At 34.4% G+C, this 18,464-nt stretch overlaps 1 protein-coding gene across 4 annotated transcripts in view; it reads left to right on the forward strand.

The window, feature by feature from the left end:
• LOC123524538 (cytosolic carboxypeptidase 6-like) overlaps positions 1 to 18,464 on the forward strand; it is a 74,327-nt gene that overhangs the window by 35,689 nt on the left and 20,174 nt on the right. For all 4 annotated transcript variants that reach the window (XM_045302799.2, XM_045302800.2, XM_045302803.2 and 1 more), the window contains exons 10-11: positions 12,899 to 13,011; positions 15,137 to 15,305. In XM_045302799.2, the coding sequence (XP_045158734.2) occupies positions 12,899 to 13,011; positions 15,137 to 15,305 (282 nt within the window). The remainder of the gene's footprint in view (positions 1 to 12,898; positions 13,012 to 15,136; positions 15,306 to 18,464) is intronic.

Below are 18,464 nucleotides of genomic sequence, written 5' to 3' on the forward strand. Positions count from 1 at the left end.
GCCCACATAAAGGTTATGACCTCCCTTTCAGCCAATAACAGAATAGGGAAGTTTACATGAGTAACATCTTTATCTGACAGATGGCGGGAGCTCCATTCAGCATTTAGATAAAGAAAAGAAATAAAATCTTCTGCTTTTTCTATAAACAAGCTAGATTTACTCCATAAATGATAATTCACTTTCTGATTTAACCTTCAAAATGTTGAGCACATATTATATCACATTGTTCACATATTCTACATTTGTTCCACTCAATTATTAAGAGTTATAATCCCCAGCATCCCTGTATTGCACACATAACAGTAATTAGCTACGCCACCTGAAAGCTGTAGATAAAAGTGATTTATATCTAGTTCCCAAAACATTGGTTGACCCATTAGGTTAGAAGGTTATTTGACTTCCTTGAGTATTGACCTACTTCAAACAAATGAACAGTAACTGTATAATTTGAAACTGTTACAGTTAAAATATAATAGCTCTTACAACCAGATGAGTATTTTTGGTATACTGAAATAAGTACTAGTAAAATTAGCAGGTCTGATTACTCTGAGTACCCTACTTATAAAATGGGGGTATTCTGGTCACTGTGATAAGCTGAACTAAAACATTCCTAGGATATTTAGTCACCAGGTGTATGTTTTTAGTGCAGCTTAAATTGTTAGTATTTACATGCATATTAAATATGGATATCAGAGCCAGTAGTTTCAAAATTCAATTTCTGGGAGATGTAAAAACAAATATTCAAACATTCATTATGTAATACACATACTGACATATATTGTTATAACTCTGAGAGATTCAAAAATTCTATGGAATATGTTTCAAAGAATTGTGTAAGTAAGCAAAAATATTTCCACATTTTAATATTTATTACATGAAATGCTAATTCCTGTGTACCATTGCTCTGATACTGATACAAAAGCAAAGTTAAGTTTAAACTTCTTAACTTCATCCAGTCATGTAAATTATTAATATTTCAACAATGGAAAATATTTGTAGGTACCCTTGTAGATACATAGGCTTTTTAATTTGTAGATGAGTATTTACTACAATTTATTCAGATCTGAAAAATATACAAAAGCACACGTGGCTCTGTTTACTAGAGATAAAGTTTCAGTGTTATCACCCATCATCTGTCAGATAAGCCCAGCCTACTCTCTAAATATGCTTAATGGCTTTACCACCGCAATATCAGCCAGGTAGGACCCGGCGTTTAAAATTACATCTCTGAAACAGCTTGGTGGAAATTGATGAAACTTGGCATAGATATTCTTCCGATAGTCTTTTACCTAAGTGTCCCACGTGATTGTATATGGCTAAAAATAGAAAAATCTTCAAATGACATCTCCTGCAAAATTTTAAAATCTTTTTGTCAGATACTTATGGTCCAGTCTGGAAATAATTTCTCAGGAAAAAGGGCCTCCAGTTTCCTTTTATGTATATAAGAGGAACATTTAAAAAGAATCTTGTCAGAAACTACTGGCCGATGTTGAAATAGTTTCAAACAAATATTCTTTTGGTGACTCTTTATTAACATTGCTTATAGTAACCAGATGTTTAAAAAAAAACAAAAACAAAAATGTGCTTTAAACTTTAAAAATGTCCTTGTCAGAACTTGCCTTCTGTATTTTAAAATAATTTCACCTAAGTGTATGATGTCAAATATTGAAATGTTCATATTTTTCTAATCTTTAAGCCAATTTCAAACATCTATTAATTTGTCTTGTATGATCTGAGAAGCTCTAAAACAAACAGAATAAGCCTTAGAAAAACAGTTGTCTTTATTTCTTCCTGAAATTTGTACATTGACCAATTTAGTACTGGATAAAGACAAGTTTCTTGGGCGAGGCAGGTGATAAGATAACATGAATCAAAACTTCCTGTCATAATGATATAGAAGAAATATTAAATTAACACTGAACATTATTTGCAGTAATAAATAAGTGAAAAGAGTTTCTGGCAACCATAAAATGCCTCCTAAATCTTAGAAGTGTCATATGCAAAGTAGAATACGGAACATTTGTTCAGGCTATAAGCACGTTCTCTTGCCAGAATTTTTGGTAATGAATTGCATGCAGGATGCATTCATCAGTTCTGTCCAATACATCATTTCATTAACATTTTCATCAATATTTTTTACAGAAACACTCCAGTATTACTTTTGACCTTTTATCTGCCCACATATTTCATGTATTACATTAACTAAATATTGTCCCACTTGTATAATAATATGATAAAAAACATCATATTTTTAGTTTGGTTGATGAGTTTTCCGAGTTCTGGGAGATCAGATCAGACAGAGTGTTATCACAATTGATGGAATGCAATAAAACCTATGTTAACAACACCACAGAAAGGGTAGTCTGGCTACCGACTAGATAATCTTTTTAAATTTTTAAAATAATTTCTCATATATTCTGACCAATCTTTCTTGGCTCTGATTATCCAGTGTTTTGAGAAGAAAAGGGACATAATTATACCAAATTTGAATAGCCGTAGGAGTTATCTAATATGAACAAAACACAGGGTCAGAACACAGACTACAGAAAGGAGAACAACTCTTTACAAAGATTGACATTTTCATTCTCATTACCTGAATTTCTAAGGGAATTAACCTCTCCAGAGCTATATTGAATGTAGGACAAATTCCCCCCCCCCACCCCCAACCACCACCACCCCATCACTCATCCCCATAGAAAATCCTCCATGCTCAATTTGACTGTCACTATGGCTAACAAAATCCTCTCTTTGAAAAAAAATTAAGAAGATGGGTATTGTTTCAATTTTTTTTTTAAATATATCTGGAAAAAATGAATGTGGGATTTTGTCCACTGTGGTCAAAATGAGCAGGGGCTAGGTGGGTGGGATTTTGTCAAGGGGGGATTTTGTCCACTATACTCTTCCATAAAGAGGATGAACTGTATCACAAAACATCGTACCAACAAGGATAGTTAACAGTCTTGCGCACCTTTGAGTCTGCGTAAAACTTGAAACTGTCGTTTTTGCCTGTCTCCTGGGCAGGGGGAACAACAGTAATGTTATTTTTTTGGAATTGAATTATATGTTTGTTGCGTGTTGGACAAAAGTTTGCAGTGTTTGTTTTTTTTTACATATGCTCAAAAACCTGTCATTCTAGGGTGTATCAAGACTTTTTTTATGTCATCTATGAATGAATAAAATAATCTTTGGATGAATGCAAAAAAAATCAAGTCATTCATTTAAAATTATTTCTTCTGTTATTTATAAAATAAGATGAACATCAGATATACTTTATGACTGGCTGTAGTTGAAGATGAGAGTATTCAGCTTGAGGGTAACTGTTTTGGTACCAGAGCCTTGTTACTGCCTAAATTCCAATATGCACCTACAGCCAATGACAGATTTTTACATATAAAATAATTCACCCAGTCATTCTTCAGATGTTTTAGTTAGAAAGTAAAAAAAGTGATGTATCATCAAATTTTATACTTCATACTTAGAAGGTCCATAATGCCTTAATTTTTTTATCTTAAGGACGTATGCTAGAATTAGGTGCGAAAATTTTCCCAATAACAGAATTTCTTCAAACTTTGGATATTGAAGGACAATCATCTAAGAAACAAAAAAATGCAATAAAAATCATAGGTCACCGGTATCGAAAAAGAGTTATCTGCCCTTGAAAACGGCATTTCCCCCAAAAATGACGTTTTCAGGAATAACTCTTTTTCGAATCCGCGGTGACCTATGATTTTTTGATTGATTTTGTTTTTTGTGTTGGCATAATTCAGGTTTGTTCTTTTTGACATATGCTCGAAACCTGTCATTCTAGGGTGTATCAAGACTTTTTTATGTCATTTATGAACGAATAAATGAGCCGTGCCATGAGAAATACAAGTGGTATGCGACACAATGGATCCAGACAGCGGCACTCCGCAGTTGTCAGCTCATTGCGTTCGCTTTGATAGCTACTGGAATTGGGAGGGAAGTTAGGAACAAACATGATCCTGACCAGACTGCGGGATGGCAGGCTGTATCTGGATCCTTGTGTGCAACCCATATGTGGTTTCATGACGCTCAAATAACTTGGATAATCAAAAAAATCAGTCTTATTTAAATTATTTCTTCTGTTATATAAAAAAGTGGACATCAGATATACTTTATGACTGCGTGTTGAAGTAGTATCATTGAGGTAACTTTAATTGTACAGCAAAGCCTTGTACAGTGTCATAAATTCCAATTTCACGGTCAGACAGAAGTGACAATTCTTAAGGCTATGTAAAAATTCACCCTGTATATGATGATTTGTTAGAAATTTAAATAAAAGTGATGTATCTCAATTTAAACCTTGATATTAAGGAAATCCTCTAAAACAAAAAATTGCAAAAAAAATCATATTACTGGTTCAAAAAGATAGTTTATTTGCCTGAACATGATTTCCAAAAAGGAGTTTCAACAGATATAAACATCTTATTTCGATACGATGACATTAAGAATTTGATTGACAAAAAATTTTTTTTTCTTAGAAGAATTGTCCTTAAACCAAAGATTTGAAGAAATTTAATTGGCAAATTTTCGCACTTTAATTTAGCAAGGTCTTAAGAAAACAATTAGGATTTGAAATTCCGTGAAATAAAATTCTGCTTTTAAGACCATTCTGTAATTATGGCTACCCCACAAATATGACCAAGTTTCTAATGAAATATAGGTTTTGGTGTTTATTTTAATGGAAGAGGTACATCCTAAAAAGGCAGCTATCACCTTGAATTGCTAGTGACAGTGCCATATAAAGGCAACATACTCTTTCGCACAAATTGGAAAAAAAGCTGTTGTGATGTATACTTTTAAAACATAAAGATGTCTGAGGGATAGCATACAAACTTAGAGTTACTGAGGTTGTATGATGGTGTTTTCTCACTTTTCCATAATAATTTTCCATCAATATTCACTTTTGCAAAATGATAAAATTCTCTACAGTTTGTATTCACTCTTCAAAACTGAAATTGATTTAAACATGATGGAGTTTTAGATGAAGTCTCATTAAATTTGGTTCTCTGTGCACTTAAGTTCATCTGATAGAATGCATTTTAATACCGAAGATAGAATACAGAAGATTTTACTTCGAGATTGCTTTCAAATTTTATGATTTTTAGAAGAACAATAGTTTTATCTGTGAAGAAACTTGATTTTTTAATAGACAATAGAAATGGCTGTGTTGGTACTGCATTATCCAGTAATTGCCCCCTCTACAGAATGTAGTGCATTATATCCACCTCAATCCTGGCCTCCACCTTTCATAACTTATATATATTTAATTATAACATTCAGAAGGGTTACTAAATCAACATAATTATTTTTTTTATCTCCCTTTATTATTATTGTTCATTCCGTAAATAGAGGGGACTATAACTGGATATTGCCATGAGGACTCTTTGCTGATTTTACTGTGGTTTTAGACTTGGGATGGCTGGCTGCTCTAAGCTGTTATTGGCTGTTCCACCTGTAGGTTATTGGTTTGAGACCAGTGCCTGACATGTGGTGGCTTTCCATTCTGAGCAGACGCAGAGGATGTTGAACTTCAACCAACTGAATATAAATATCATAAATGAAAGCTATACATTAAAAAATCTGTTGGACTAACGACTTTTATATTTAATCAATAATAGAACTGCCAGAAAAGTTTCTAAATGTGATATAGTCAGATTAGCATAATTTTTTTTTTTATTTTCTATGTTCCTATAGATTAGAGGCTTTATAATCTCCAATCTTGTTGTGTTCATTATTTTGTCTTTGAGAAACAGTACTTACCATTGAACTCTGGGTAGGATATTGTCTCATTGATCTTTCCGGTGCCAATTGATGTTTTCTGGAGTTAATAACCCAGAAGCAGACGTAGCTATTGTTTACGATTATTATTTCATGTCAAAGGAACCAGTTATATTGTCATGGTATGCTTAATCTTCAGACATGCAATTCGGTGATATATTCTAGCGTTTTGACAGTAGGTGGACATTTATTCAGATATTATAGTAATTTGGGTCCTAGTGAAAAATCCCGAAGATTTTGATGGATCGTTTGACACACACATAATACCTATTGGGCTTATTACAGTAGACACAATGCTCAATCAGACATGTCTCGAGATTCTATGGCTGCAAGTCGGGGTTCATATACAGGAACATTTACATCTGTATAGGGTGATATTATCAGGGGAGGAAGCTATTTATTTGGTTGTAAATTGTACAGCATAGAATATTGTGAGATATATGACTATAGTCAGATTTTTTTTCTATAGAAAACAGCATGTATAGGAATTGTAGAATTTTCCTATTGGTATACAGAAATTGTAGATTTCTGGTAGGCGTATAGAAATTCTAGAAAAATCTCTTGTAGGTTTAAAGAGAATACAGACTTTCCTATAGATGTATAAGATACATAGAGAGAATAAAAAGGAATCTCTAAAAAAAATATAGAAAAAAGAACAGGGATATAAAATCTTGTTGACAGATGTATATCCACATTTTTAAACACACACTGAAGTACACTATACTAAACATCTGAAAGACTTGCTTTATCACCTATCTTTATACAAAGACATTTTGACAGAGCTCTCTTTGAATAACTTTAGATTTATTTCCCTTTTGTTCTTAATCTTTATGTGCCGGTGAAAAGGGACATATGAGAACACCTGCGATGGGCAAGTTACATCCACTAAAGTTGTCCACCCTCTTACTTGAACAGTTCTTACCTAATGTTCACCAAACTTGGTCATAGTGTTTGTGGGCATTATATTTCAGCTAAATTGATAACCAGCTGGATTGTCCCAGAGGCTCAGGAGTTATGGCCCTTGAATTACTAAGAATTGTGAAAATTTACATTGTCTGTTCATTTACTTGAGTAGTTCTTATCCAGAGTTCACCAAACTAGGTCGTAATGTTTATGTGCATGATATCTCAGAAAAGTTTGATAACCAGATAGAATTCACTCACTCTTGAGTTATGGCCCTTGAATAACTTGAAATTGCTTAAAACTGACAGTGTCCACTTAATAATTGAAGCAGTTCTTATCCAGAGTTCACCAAACTTAGTCAGAATGTTTTTGGGTAAATTTACATGGCAAAGTTGGATAACTAGGTGAATGGTTTTTGTTGCTCTGGAGTTATGGCCCTTGAATTAATCAGATTGGAGAAAATTGCCAACAAGTCTGCTCAGTAAGTAGAGAATTTTAAATGTCAAAAGTAATTTGCTGTTAAGAAGATATATTGTGACAGTTCACATTACATTTAAGAAAAAGCTTCAGATCCTGTGAAGGAAATTTAATGCAACTTCATGGAGATATGTATCACCTTCAGTGATAGCTCTTGTTCAATTACTTTTAGACATACTGAAACCCATCATGAATTGTAAGTAGCTAAATGATAGACAGTTGTTAATTCCGTCAACCAAGAGTGCTAAAATTGACCTACATTGATAATAAAACGATCTTTTTTTTTCTGTATTTCTAAATTTGATCAGAAATTGGTAAACTGTTTTACTCCACAAAGAAATGACTTTTGACATTAATTCAGCTCCTGAATTAACAGAAAGGAAAAGCAATTGTATAACTGTCTTGATTCCACACGCTTAAAACTGGAAATTAGATTATATCATGAAACAAAGCTGTCAAAGGCATCGTTAGTGCGAAGAAATATCTCCTTATATTTCCGTAATAAGATTGAATTTTCAGATCCTTTTAAGCACATTATATGCATAATGGAAGAGACAAGGCAGATATGCTAAAATTAAATTGCTTATGCTCAGACTCCCTAAAATTACTAAATATTACATTAAGATAGATTAAAATGGAAAAAGTAGAACTAAATTTGTAAGAAAATTACCTCCCATAAGAATTTGTTTCCCAGCATTAGCTTGAAATGGATGTTAACCTTTAGCATGCTAGATAAATTGTTGTCTGCTGGAAATGTCGTCTGCTAAAATTGTAAAGTTCATTCAATTTGCTCCAAAATTGGAAGAAATATTGTCAGAGTAGCAAACAGCTTGGAACGTGATCAGACGCCGATTTAATCGGCGTCTGATCTGGTTCCAAGCTGTTTGCAAAGGCTGTTAAATTCGCCTGCAGCAGGCTAAGGGTTAAAATCTCCTAAAAACTGATAACCATTCTTGTAAGAGTGAGCAGTTGGTATAGGTGAATGATCCGTCTTAGTCGTACATCATCTGTCGTCCTTAGTTTTACTGTTAGTGCCAGAGATCACAATTTTGGCATAATCTTAACGCTTATCCTGCTAAATTTCTATAATTAACTTGTCCATCTTTCAATTTGGACAGTACCATTAACTGTTTAAAGGGATGCTTACCAAAACGATACTGACTGAATGGCAAACAGTGCAGATCTTGATCAGACTGCATGGATGTGCAGGCTGATCATGATCTGCACTGGTTGCAAAGACAGAATCATGTCCAGCATGATAAGGGTTAATGAAATTTGGTCAGAATTATTGCTGCATTCAAGTATCAAATATTGAATTCTATGGTGTCAGACACTAGATCCATGTTAAAATCATAGAAAAACTTTTTTTATCACTATAGGGCACATTCTCTGCTATATCTATATAACAGTTGGTCAAAATGCTTTTCTAAACTTCAAAAATTGCAGTGAAATACTAAATAAGTAAGTCAGTTCATTGAAAAACCTTGTTAACACTCCCAAAAATTTGCATAATATCTTTTACAGGTTTGAGAAAATTGACGATTTGTCTGCCAAATAAATAGAGTATTTTTAAGCCAAAAGTAATTTGTTTTGACCGACGTAGCTTTGACTGACATATATTGTGATGGTTAAGCAATCCTGTTTATTTGACAGAAATGTTTGAGACAAGCGACAAGTTTTGCACATAAAGGCCAGGCCTCTTATCTGAAAGGTCAAGGTCACACATAGGGCTCAGAGGTCATTTTGGAGTTTGTCTGGGCGGTAAATTTGACATGCATGGAGCAGTCTTATTTTTATTTAGCAGAAATATTTGCCTCATTGAAATGAAGTGCCATGCATAAATCTCAGGCCCCTTTCTCAATCTCAAGATCGCACTTAGTGGTCAAACATAATTTTAAAGCTTCACCTGTTCACACTTAGTGGTCAGACACAAATTCAAATCTTGTTCTGTTCATAACTTTGACATGTGTGGAGCAATCTTCTTTTTATTTGGCAGAAAATATTGCCTCAATGAAATGGAGTGTCATGTGCAAATTCCAGGTCCCTGTCCCTAAGGTTAAGGTCACACTTAGGGTTAACGGTTGTTTCAAAGCTTGTCCTTGCTGTAACTTTGACATGCTTGGAGCAATTGTTTTATATTTGGCAGAAATATTTGCTTCAGTGTGGCAATGAGTATCAAGTGCAAATCCCAGGTCCATATAGGACACACCTATGGGGGTGGAGGTCAAAGGTATAAGATCTTGTCTAGGTCATAACTTTGACATGCATTGAGCTGTCTTTTTTTATTTGGCAGAAATATCTCTCAGTGAAGCAAAATATTGCCACAGGATAAGGTCCCTATCTCAAAGGTCAAGATTACACTGAGGTTAAAGGTCATGTCACTACTTGTTGGTGCCATAACTTTCATTTAAAAGACTGATATGAGTCCATTATACCGGGTATTAACCAATAACTGGCTCAGCATTCTTGCCATTTGTGCATCAACATTCTAGTTTTGACATCTCAATAACTTTTTAGCTCCCTTGAACAGAGGTGCTCAGGATGACCTATTGTGATCACTCACAGTCACCCATCCATTATTCTTTCATATTTCTGTCAATCCCTAGTTTTCTTTGAATGATCATTGGTGTGACTGGATTGAAATTTTATATACTTGATGACTGTGATGATCAGACATGCAGTACATAAGTTCTTAAATACACAAGTTTCGTAACTCTGTTTTCCAATTTTACAAAGCTATGCCGGGCATAGCAAGTGTGGTAAGTTATTCAAAAAAGTCTTTTTGCTGTTCTCACAAAGTGACCTTTAAAGTAAAACTAGTAGCAAACTGTGGTTAATCAAATTCTCTTTTAGTCTGAGCATGACCTGAATAGCATAATGGGATATTAAGAGTTTTATAGCTTTAAAATGTTTGCGTAAAACTTTATCAGCCTTGCGTAAAAATGTTTACTGCATAGCTGGAAAGACAAAAGGTCAAGGATTCAGGAAATAATTGCATTAGTCTCATTCATAATGAGGAATTGGCACAGGAGGGCTTTGTAATATTTTATGATAACTGAAACAAGTTATGGAAGTTTAAGCAATAACTCAGATGGGTTATAAACTGCGATAACATGAAACAGTTACACCCCTGACTGCTAATGTTTAGATGGTTCGTGATATTTGTTTGCTGAACTGTTTTGGCTGTTAATTTGTATATGTATATGCATTTATCTGTAATGCTGATGCCCTTAAAGGGCCAAGATTTGAAATAAAACTTGAATAAAAACTTGAATAAACTTGGGTTAAGTTTTTTGTGCTGTGCTGGTATCTCATTAACTGCTTGTAGGAATATATTAAAATTGCACACATTTGTTCACTGTCTTAATTTGACATGTTGTGTGCAGGTTTCATAAAGTTATACCCCTTTTTCTAGATTTTGGTATTTGTGCGTTTAAACATATTTAATGAAAGGGCTTTTTAATAGCTAAGCGTTACTACCTTTTTGAAAGCTCTTGTTTAGGAACTACCAGTACCTTTGTTACCTAACAGAACTATCACTTTTTGTGTAGGGCTTTATGTATATGATATTTTAGCTTTATTTTAATTGTTACATGTATTCCTGTGAGGACAAGTGTCTGTTTCCAATACAAGCTTCTATCTACTGGGAAAGGTCAATACATTATGTAGATTACATCAATAATTTACTAAATTACATTATATTAATATTTCAGCCTCTTTTGATTACAAAATTGCTCTCTCATTAAGTATACATACTAGGTAATGATGGTAATGGAACAGTGGTGTTTTATATTCTCTTTACACCAAAAGGCTCTTTGTGGGAGATATAATTACAAAAATCTGCCGGTAGCATTATAGGGTTAATTTCAAAACGCAACTTTCATTTATGAGCAGGATTTAAGCACTATAATATCACTAACCCTAGAGGGACTCCGGAATCAATACATAACAAAGAAAACACTTAAATTTCCCCACTAAAGCGGACAGCCAGGTTCCAGCAGACAAAAGTTTCTGCCGTTAGAAATGAAATTGGCTTATTGATCGCGTAGATATTAAATTGATCAGTCTTATAAAGTAGATAATTTGATGAATTATTTGAGCATGATCAATACAGTGATCTAACATACCCGCTGAATTTTCCCGTTTCTTCTTATTTAATTCTCATTCGGATAAACCTTTGATGGAATCGTTGTTCATCAAAAATAGCCTGACAAGAGAGGATCCAAGCTGTCTCTCTTTGATAGCACTTTGGTATTTTGTGCATGGAAAGTCTATAAGTTGTAATAGATAACCGCCTGATTTTCAGTCTTCCTAATCTTGTATTTTTTTGTTGCCCCTAAAACAAAATTTAATTGCTTATATAGGAGTTCTCTGTTGGTCAGTCAATGGGCTAGTTGGTCACTTGGTTGTTCTGTTAAAAAATATATACCGGTAAAAAAACTATTACATTTTTAAAGAGATTCAAATGAAACTTCATACAGATGATCAAAATGCAAATGTGTGCGATGTTTTTAATCAGTTGAAGAGTTATGCCCCCTTTGATTCAAACAGAATTCTAGAAATTTAGCAGGGTAAGGGTTAAGTCTCTGGAAGATTGCGTTTCTTCAATTGATTAACCTCTGTTTTGTAAAAAGACATCAAGAAAATATTCTTGTTAGAAATAAAGTGATCAATGCGAAAAATAAATAATTCACACCGCCAGTAATTCTGGTTCTATCTTAGGACAGCCATATATTCCTGGGAATTGTTTAATTCATTATAATATCCCAAGTTATTACGCTGTGAGTCCAAATATGGCATAACATATTGATTCATGGCAAGTTTTGCCTTGATAGAAGCGTATATAATGAAGAGCAATCAAAGTATAGAGCAGAAGTGACATCCTTCAATTCAAGCAAAACAGCGGTCCTGAATTTGTGATTACGATTTTATGTAATCTGTCCTTATGAAAAATATGAGAAGCTGATTTATTTGGCCGAATATTGAAATTGACAAAATTGATTTATTTGAAATTGCTAATTAGATCAGGGAATTGATATTCAAGGTTTGTCAGTTCTAGAGTTTCGCGTTATGTGTTACAGCGAAACTATATCTCTTTCCGTTGTCTAATTTAGACAGTGTCCACTCATGGGGATTCTGTTTATAGATAGAACACATTTTTTATGTTGCTGATAAAGGAATTTGTCAGTACTTTATAGAGAAAAAACAGCATTACAGTAATTTAATGTCAAAAATATACAGATGTTCTTGATAGATGTAGTAGCAAGTTGAAATGGGAGAGAAGGAAACAAAAAAAATGGCTAAAGCTACTTTATTGTATTTTGAAATGCATGGTGTCTTGAAAAATATGTAAAAAAATTTAATGGTTGTTTGCATGTAATCCATTTAAGTGAATTGTTTTAAAATGAAATAACCTACTCGAGTGAATTACAAGGAATTTTTCTTCTTTTTAAAAATAAAATTTTGGAAGAAATATTTTGAAAAAATTAACAACAGTTATTTTTTTTTCATTTGAAAGTATTGTTTTATGGCTATCTAATTGAGCCCCTGATGTTCGGCTGAGTTAAGACAAATGATTGACCAGTTTATTTCCGCACACTATCTTTTTTTTCTCGTCTTTCAGGGGACTGAATCAGTGTTGGTATTTTTTTGTTGGCTAAAGGTTGAGTAACCTCTCTTGCAGTATGTCTGTATGTCATCTTTTGCTGTATTACAGGACACTGGGAGGTTGTTTAGACGAGAGCTCACATTGTTACACGCTGGAAGTGTCATTCTACAGTTACCAGACCAGTTCTACCGGACAGGCTATGCCGTATACAGAGGAAGGATGTATCCTTTTTATTATATACTCGCTTCAATTCCCCGTTAAGTTACAGTGGTACCGGAAACCTCAATATTTTTCCATACACTGACGCCTGAATTTCATATCAGGTGCATGACATAATTTATTGTGTGTTGTTGCATTAATTCTTTTATTTAGTTCAGTATTGTCAATCTTATTCAGGCTATTGAACAGATTCAAAATATTAACATAACATTTAGAAATGTAGATACGTATGTAATAAAAAGGTTATTGTCTTTGCAACAGGAAGTATGCACTAGTGGAAGAATATTGCACGTCTAAAGTCGCGCAATATATCCGCTGTAAAACTTGTGCATATTTCCTGATACAAAGCTAATAACCTATAAATATTCAAGTTCTTTACATGATTTCAGTTTTACTTATGACTAATAATCCCAAATATCATTTATTATATTTTGCAAGATTTATATAGCGCCCTTTTCATGATAAACAAGTTCAAAGGCACTTTACATATGAGGGCAGCTACACTGGATGACATTCATTCACTACTAATACAGACAGAGCAATCTGCCCAGAGGGACAGAAAGACTAAGAAAGCCCCCTGAATGGAGAGAAATCTGCGAGATTCAGGCCTGTCCAGCTAACTTTTTTCTTTAGCGTAACTGGTAATAGACAGTCTGGTTCTTTAATATGCCCTGTGTGTAGCACTGATACGCTCCAGACTGTCTTTCCTGGAACAAACTAGTACTGGCCTCTTTAAGTCAGGTAGGAGACACACAAGAGCATCTCAGAAATTTCCAGTGCCTGAAAAGGGTTTCGAACCCTGGACCTCTGGATTGACAGTCATGCAGGTTACCACAAGACAGTCAGGCCACTTATAAAATGATAAATAGTGACCAGATAGGTGTGGCATGTTTGTTTATCATAGTCACATTGTGATGTGAGAAATGTGCAGTTTCGAGATATCACCTGGTAAGGCCACTGGCACCAAAGCAGAAAGAAAAAGCCATTATTCATGTTATACCATTCCCTAAGGTAAACTATAAAAACTATGGCCATGAACAGGAAAATGTACTTGCACATTTCTCACATAAAACATGCAGTTCTATGCATATTGAATAAGTGGTAATTTATCTTCCATCATGCACCAGTCGGAGAAACCTTCCAAATTGTAAAAAAAAAGAAATATTTCGGACTTTTTTTTCACAAAGGAAATAATGAGCTCATTTTAGGATTAGGAAATAGCAAAACTTCTTCCTCTGTTACAGGACAGCTTTTATAGAAGGAGAAAAGTGTTGTATTTAATAAAATGCTCTATTCCCAAAATGTGCAGTTAACATATGAATTTCCCAACTTTAAAGAATTTCCCAACTTCCCAGTTTCCTTATGAAAAGCCATGAACTAATATGTTAAAAGTATTACCACAATATATTGATATTGATTAAACTTTTGTTATCAGAACAAAGACAGATTTAGGATAGTCATTTTAACCTATGTATAGCACTGCAATCATCTACATGTGCTTGTCCAAGCCCAAACATCTTTCAATCTTAATATAGTAATCTTTCACCATTGGCTTGCACATAGCAGTGTTTTTTTCCACTGATTTGGGATTTTCAGTTGGGAAAAGTGCATCTTTAAACATCTAAATTGGGAATTGTATATTATCATATTTTTTTATCAAAATGTTACATTTAAGAAAAAAATGGTCATAAATGCCTTAAGTTAGCATACTGTCTTGTTGTTTCTTTGTAACTATGGGAATTTTAACTTTGAAGTTGGGAAAAAACATACTATTTGCCATTGGGATTGGGGCCCAATTTCGGCTCCAAATTGGCTTGAAAAAAAACAAAACACTGCGTAGGTAGGTAGATAAGACAACATGGTAGGTTGGACATTAATAAAACATGTAGATACAAGGAATGACATTCCCTGTTATATCAATGATAATTGAGGTTTGGTTGAGTAAACTTACTTTGCCTTGTTAGCAAGGTTTTTCATATTATTGGTCTGTCTGGAAAGCGAATGTTTGGCTATATTTCAGCAAAATATCTAATCATGAGCAGACAAATTTGATATATTGCAAGAATGATCGTATTTATGTTGTATATAACACAATTGAAGGCTTATTTATCCTTAACATTTTCTCAGACATGAAACTGGGCAGGAATCTTGCGAGAACCTTTATAGACTATTACAAACTGGCTCAAGTTATCAGCCAGAAACCCAGCAGCAGTATAGTACCAAAACCTCTAGCTTACAGAATGAGAGACCGTAACGTCCAGGACAGATCAAATGTAGAACCCCAGTATGATGATAAGTAAGTATGCTTAATGAGTAAATCAAAAACAGCCACCTGGCATTTCGGAAAATGACGAATTATGGTCTGTCCATTTAATTTAAAGTAAATTATAGAGATATAAGATTTCACATGGCAGTAATCAGACTTCAAGTCAGAATCTAAACAGCACACAAAGATGAAGGGCATACAAGGGAAGTGCAGCATTTAAGAACATAAATTGACTCGTCTGTTAGAGTGATTTTCTTACAGCTTCATTCAATGATAAGCCATTGGCAGGAAGTGCAATGTACAAGAACCATAAAATTTACATTGCTTACTTTCTTAATTATCTCCCTTTAGTAAATATGCTTGGAACTTATGAAAGAAATTTGAGTCGTGCCATGGGAAAACCAACATAGTGGGTTTGCGACCAGCATGGATCCAGACCAGGATCCAGGCTGTTCGCTAACGGTTTCTCTAATTGCAATAGGCTTTGAAAGTGAACAGCATGGATCCTGACCAGACTGCGCAGATGCGCAGGCTGGTCTGGATCCATGCTGGTCGCCAACCCACTATGTTGGTTTTCTCATGGCACAGCTCATTTATTTAATCTTCACAAGCATTGTGAAGAATGGTTGATGGAACTGCTGTGTGTATAAACCGACCGGATTTTACTATTTTTCATTCCAATAATGATACTATTTATGATAAAAAGCATCTACAGACATTCCAGGACAAAACAAAATGAATTCCAGCACACATCTACTATAGATTCATTCAAATTTAATGAATTATCTCCATCTGGATTGTCTCTGAGTGTTTTTTTTTTATCATATATAGCATCATTATTGACAAAACAAATGAGCCAAATGGCTGTGGAACAAACAGTTACTCTTGCATATGTATTGAATGCAGTAGTCCATGAAACTCTGTTATGCCTATGATTCACTATTATAAAATATTTTCTGTTTTTGGCCTTCCTTTTACATGAAGCATTCCCTACAGTGAGGGGATGGCCATGTCTGACATGGTTTTTGTACTAATGAGTACAATTTGCTTGTTGTATGTTACTGTGCAGTTAAAATCATCATGGAATACAGGAATTGTCTGCAAGTACCTATATATGTGTAGAAATGTCACCATTTTTAGCTCATCTGATTTTTTGAAAAATAATGATGAGTTATTGTCATCACTTGAGCGGTTGTCGGCGTCGGCGTCGGCGTCTGCGTCGGCGTTGCCTGGTTAAGTTTTATGTTTAGGTCACCTTTTCTCCTAAACTATCAAAGCTATTGCTTTGAAACTTGGAATACTTGTTCACCATCATAAGCTGACCCTGTATAGCAAGAAACATAACTCCATCTTGCTTTTTGCAAGATTTATGGCCCCTTTTGTACTTAGAAAATATCAGATTTCTTGGTTAAGTTTTATGTTTAGGTCAACTTTTCTCCTAAACTATCAAAGCTATTGCTTTGAAACTTGGAATACTTGTTCACCATCATAAGCAGACCCTGTACATCAAGAAACATAACTCCATCTTGCTTTTTGCAAGATTTATTGCCCCTTTTGGACTTAGAAAATCAGTTTTCTTGGTTAAGTTTTATGTTTAGGTCAGCTTTTATCCTAAACTATCAAAGCTATTGCTTTAAAACTTGCAACACTTGTTCACCATCATAAGTTGACCCTGTACAGCAAGAAACATAACTCCATCCTGCTTTTTGCAAGATTTATGGCCCCTTTTGGACTTAGAAAATCATGGGTAGGACAATATTTCTATTACACAAAAAAATCAGATGAGCGTCAGCACCCGCAAGGCGGTGCTCTTGTTGGTACTTGCTTTGTCTTTACATGTAAAAGAATATATATATATTTGTTACAATTCATGCTTTCATAGTAACTTTGGTCTTCTGTCACTGTTCTGCACAAAACATTTACCCTTGACCGACAGTTTGTTCATCCCTCCAAATTTATGTCTTGCTTATCTCGAAAAGTATTTGGCCTAGAGTCATCAGACCTCATTGGATTGTTATTTAGCATGTGACATTGTGCACTAGGGGTTTTCTTTTGGATGTGGTCCTTAATGTTTTAAAAAATACGAACAAAGGCTAAAATTTTTGTATATCTCTAACACTATTTAACTTGGAGTTATGGCACTTTATAGGAATGTGGTTTGGCATGTGAAGATCTGCACTTGGACACCTGGGATTTTATTTAGATTAACCTCCCCTTCACCTTCTTATTCTCCACCCTCTCCCCCCACCTTCCAAAAACAAAAAAGAGGAAAACAAAACAGTTTCTTTTATCTTGCGTATGTTGATGATTATTTGTAGTATCTTTAGGCCCTATCCTTTGTTGACAAGCACACCCACCCAAAGTAATATGGCAGTTTACTTAGTCTTGCATTGTCAACATGTAACATATTACTGGTACTGTACAGTACATTTGGATAGGATCCAGTTTCCTATGGACACACATCTATATTTATAATTATCTCTTTGATAGAGAAGTTTGTAGAAACCAATGTGTCAGTTCTGAAAATTTAAGTAAAATGCTGAAGCATGTCAGTTAATACTTTGTGATGTTAAAAAAATTGCATCATTTTCTGGAACTTTGCATGGACAAAACACAATCCAATTTCACAAATCTTGCACTTGTAGTATTATCGGACAATAATTATACCCCCACAAATGAAGTTTGGGGGTATATAGGAGTGAGCTTGTCGGTCTGTTGATTGGTTCGTTGGTTTTCATGGTTTCTGGACAATAACTCATGAAAGGCTTGACAGATTTAAATAATTTTATATATAATACAGGCCAGTTTTGACTTTTGAGGTCAGTAGGTTGAAGGGCAAGGTCACAATGACCCGGAACAGTTAAAATGGTTTCCGGTTGATAACTTGGGCCTAGGATCATACATTTTGGTACACAGGTGTAAAATTATAAAATACAGGTCAGATTTGACTTTGTTTGAGGTTTGTCAGTAGGTCAAAGGTCAAGGTCATAAGGACCCGGAACAGTTAAACGGTTTCCGAATGATAACTTGAGAACGCATGGGCCTAGGATCATTAAAGTTGATAGGGAGGTTGATCATGACCAGCAGACAAGCCCTATTGATTTTGAGGTCAGTAGGTCAAAGGTCAAGGTCACAGTAACCCCGGAACAGTTAAACCAATTCCGGATGATAACTCCAGAACGCTTGGGT

The sequence above is a fragment of the Mercenaria mercenaria genome, chromosome 3 (assembly GCF_021730395.1).
Source record: "Mercenaria mercenaria strain notata chromosome 3, MADL_Memer_1, whole genome shotgun sequence".
Classification (NCBI taxonomy): Eukaryota; Metazoa; Mollusca; class Bivalvia; order Venerida; family Veneridae; genus Mercenaria; species Mercenaria mercenaria.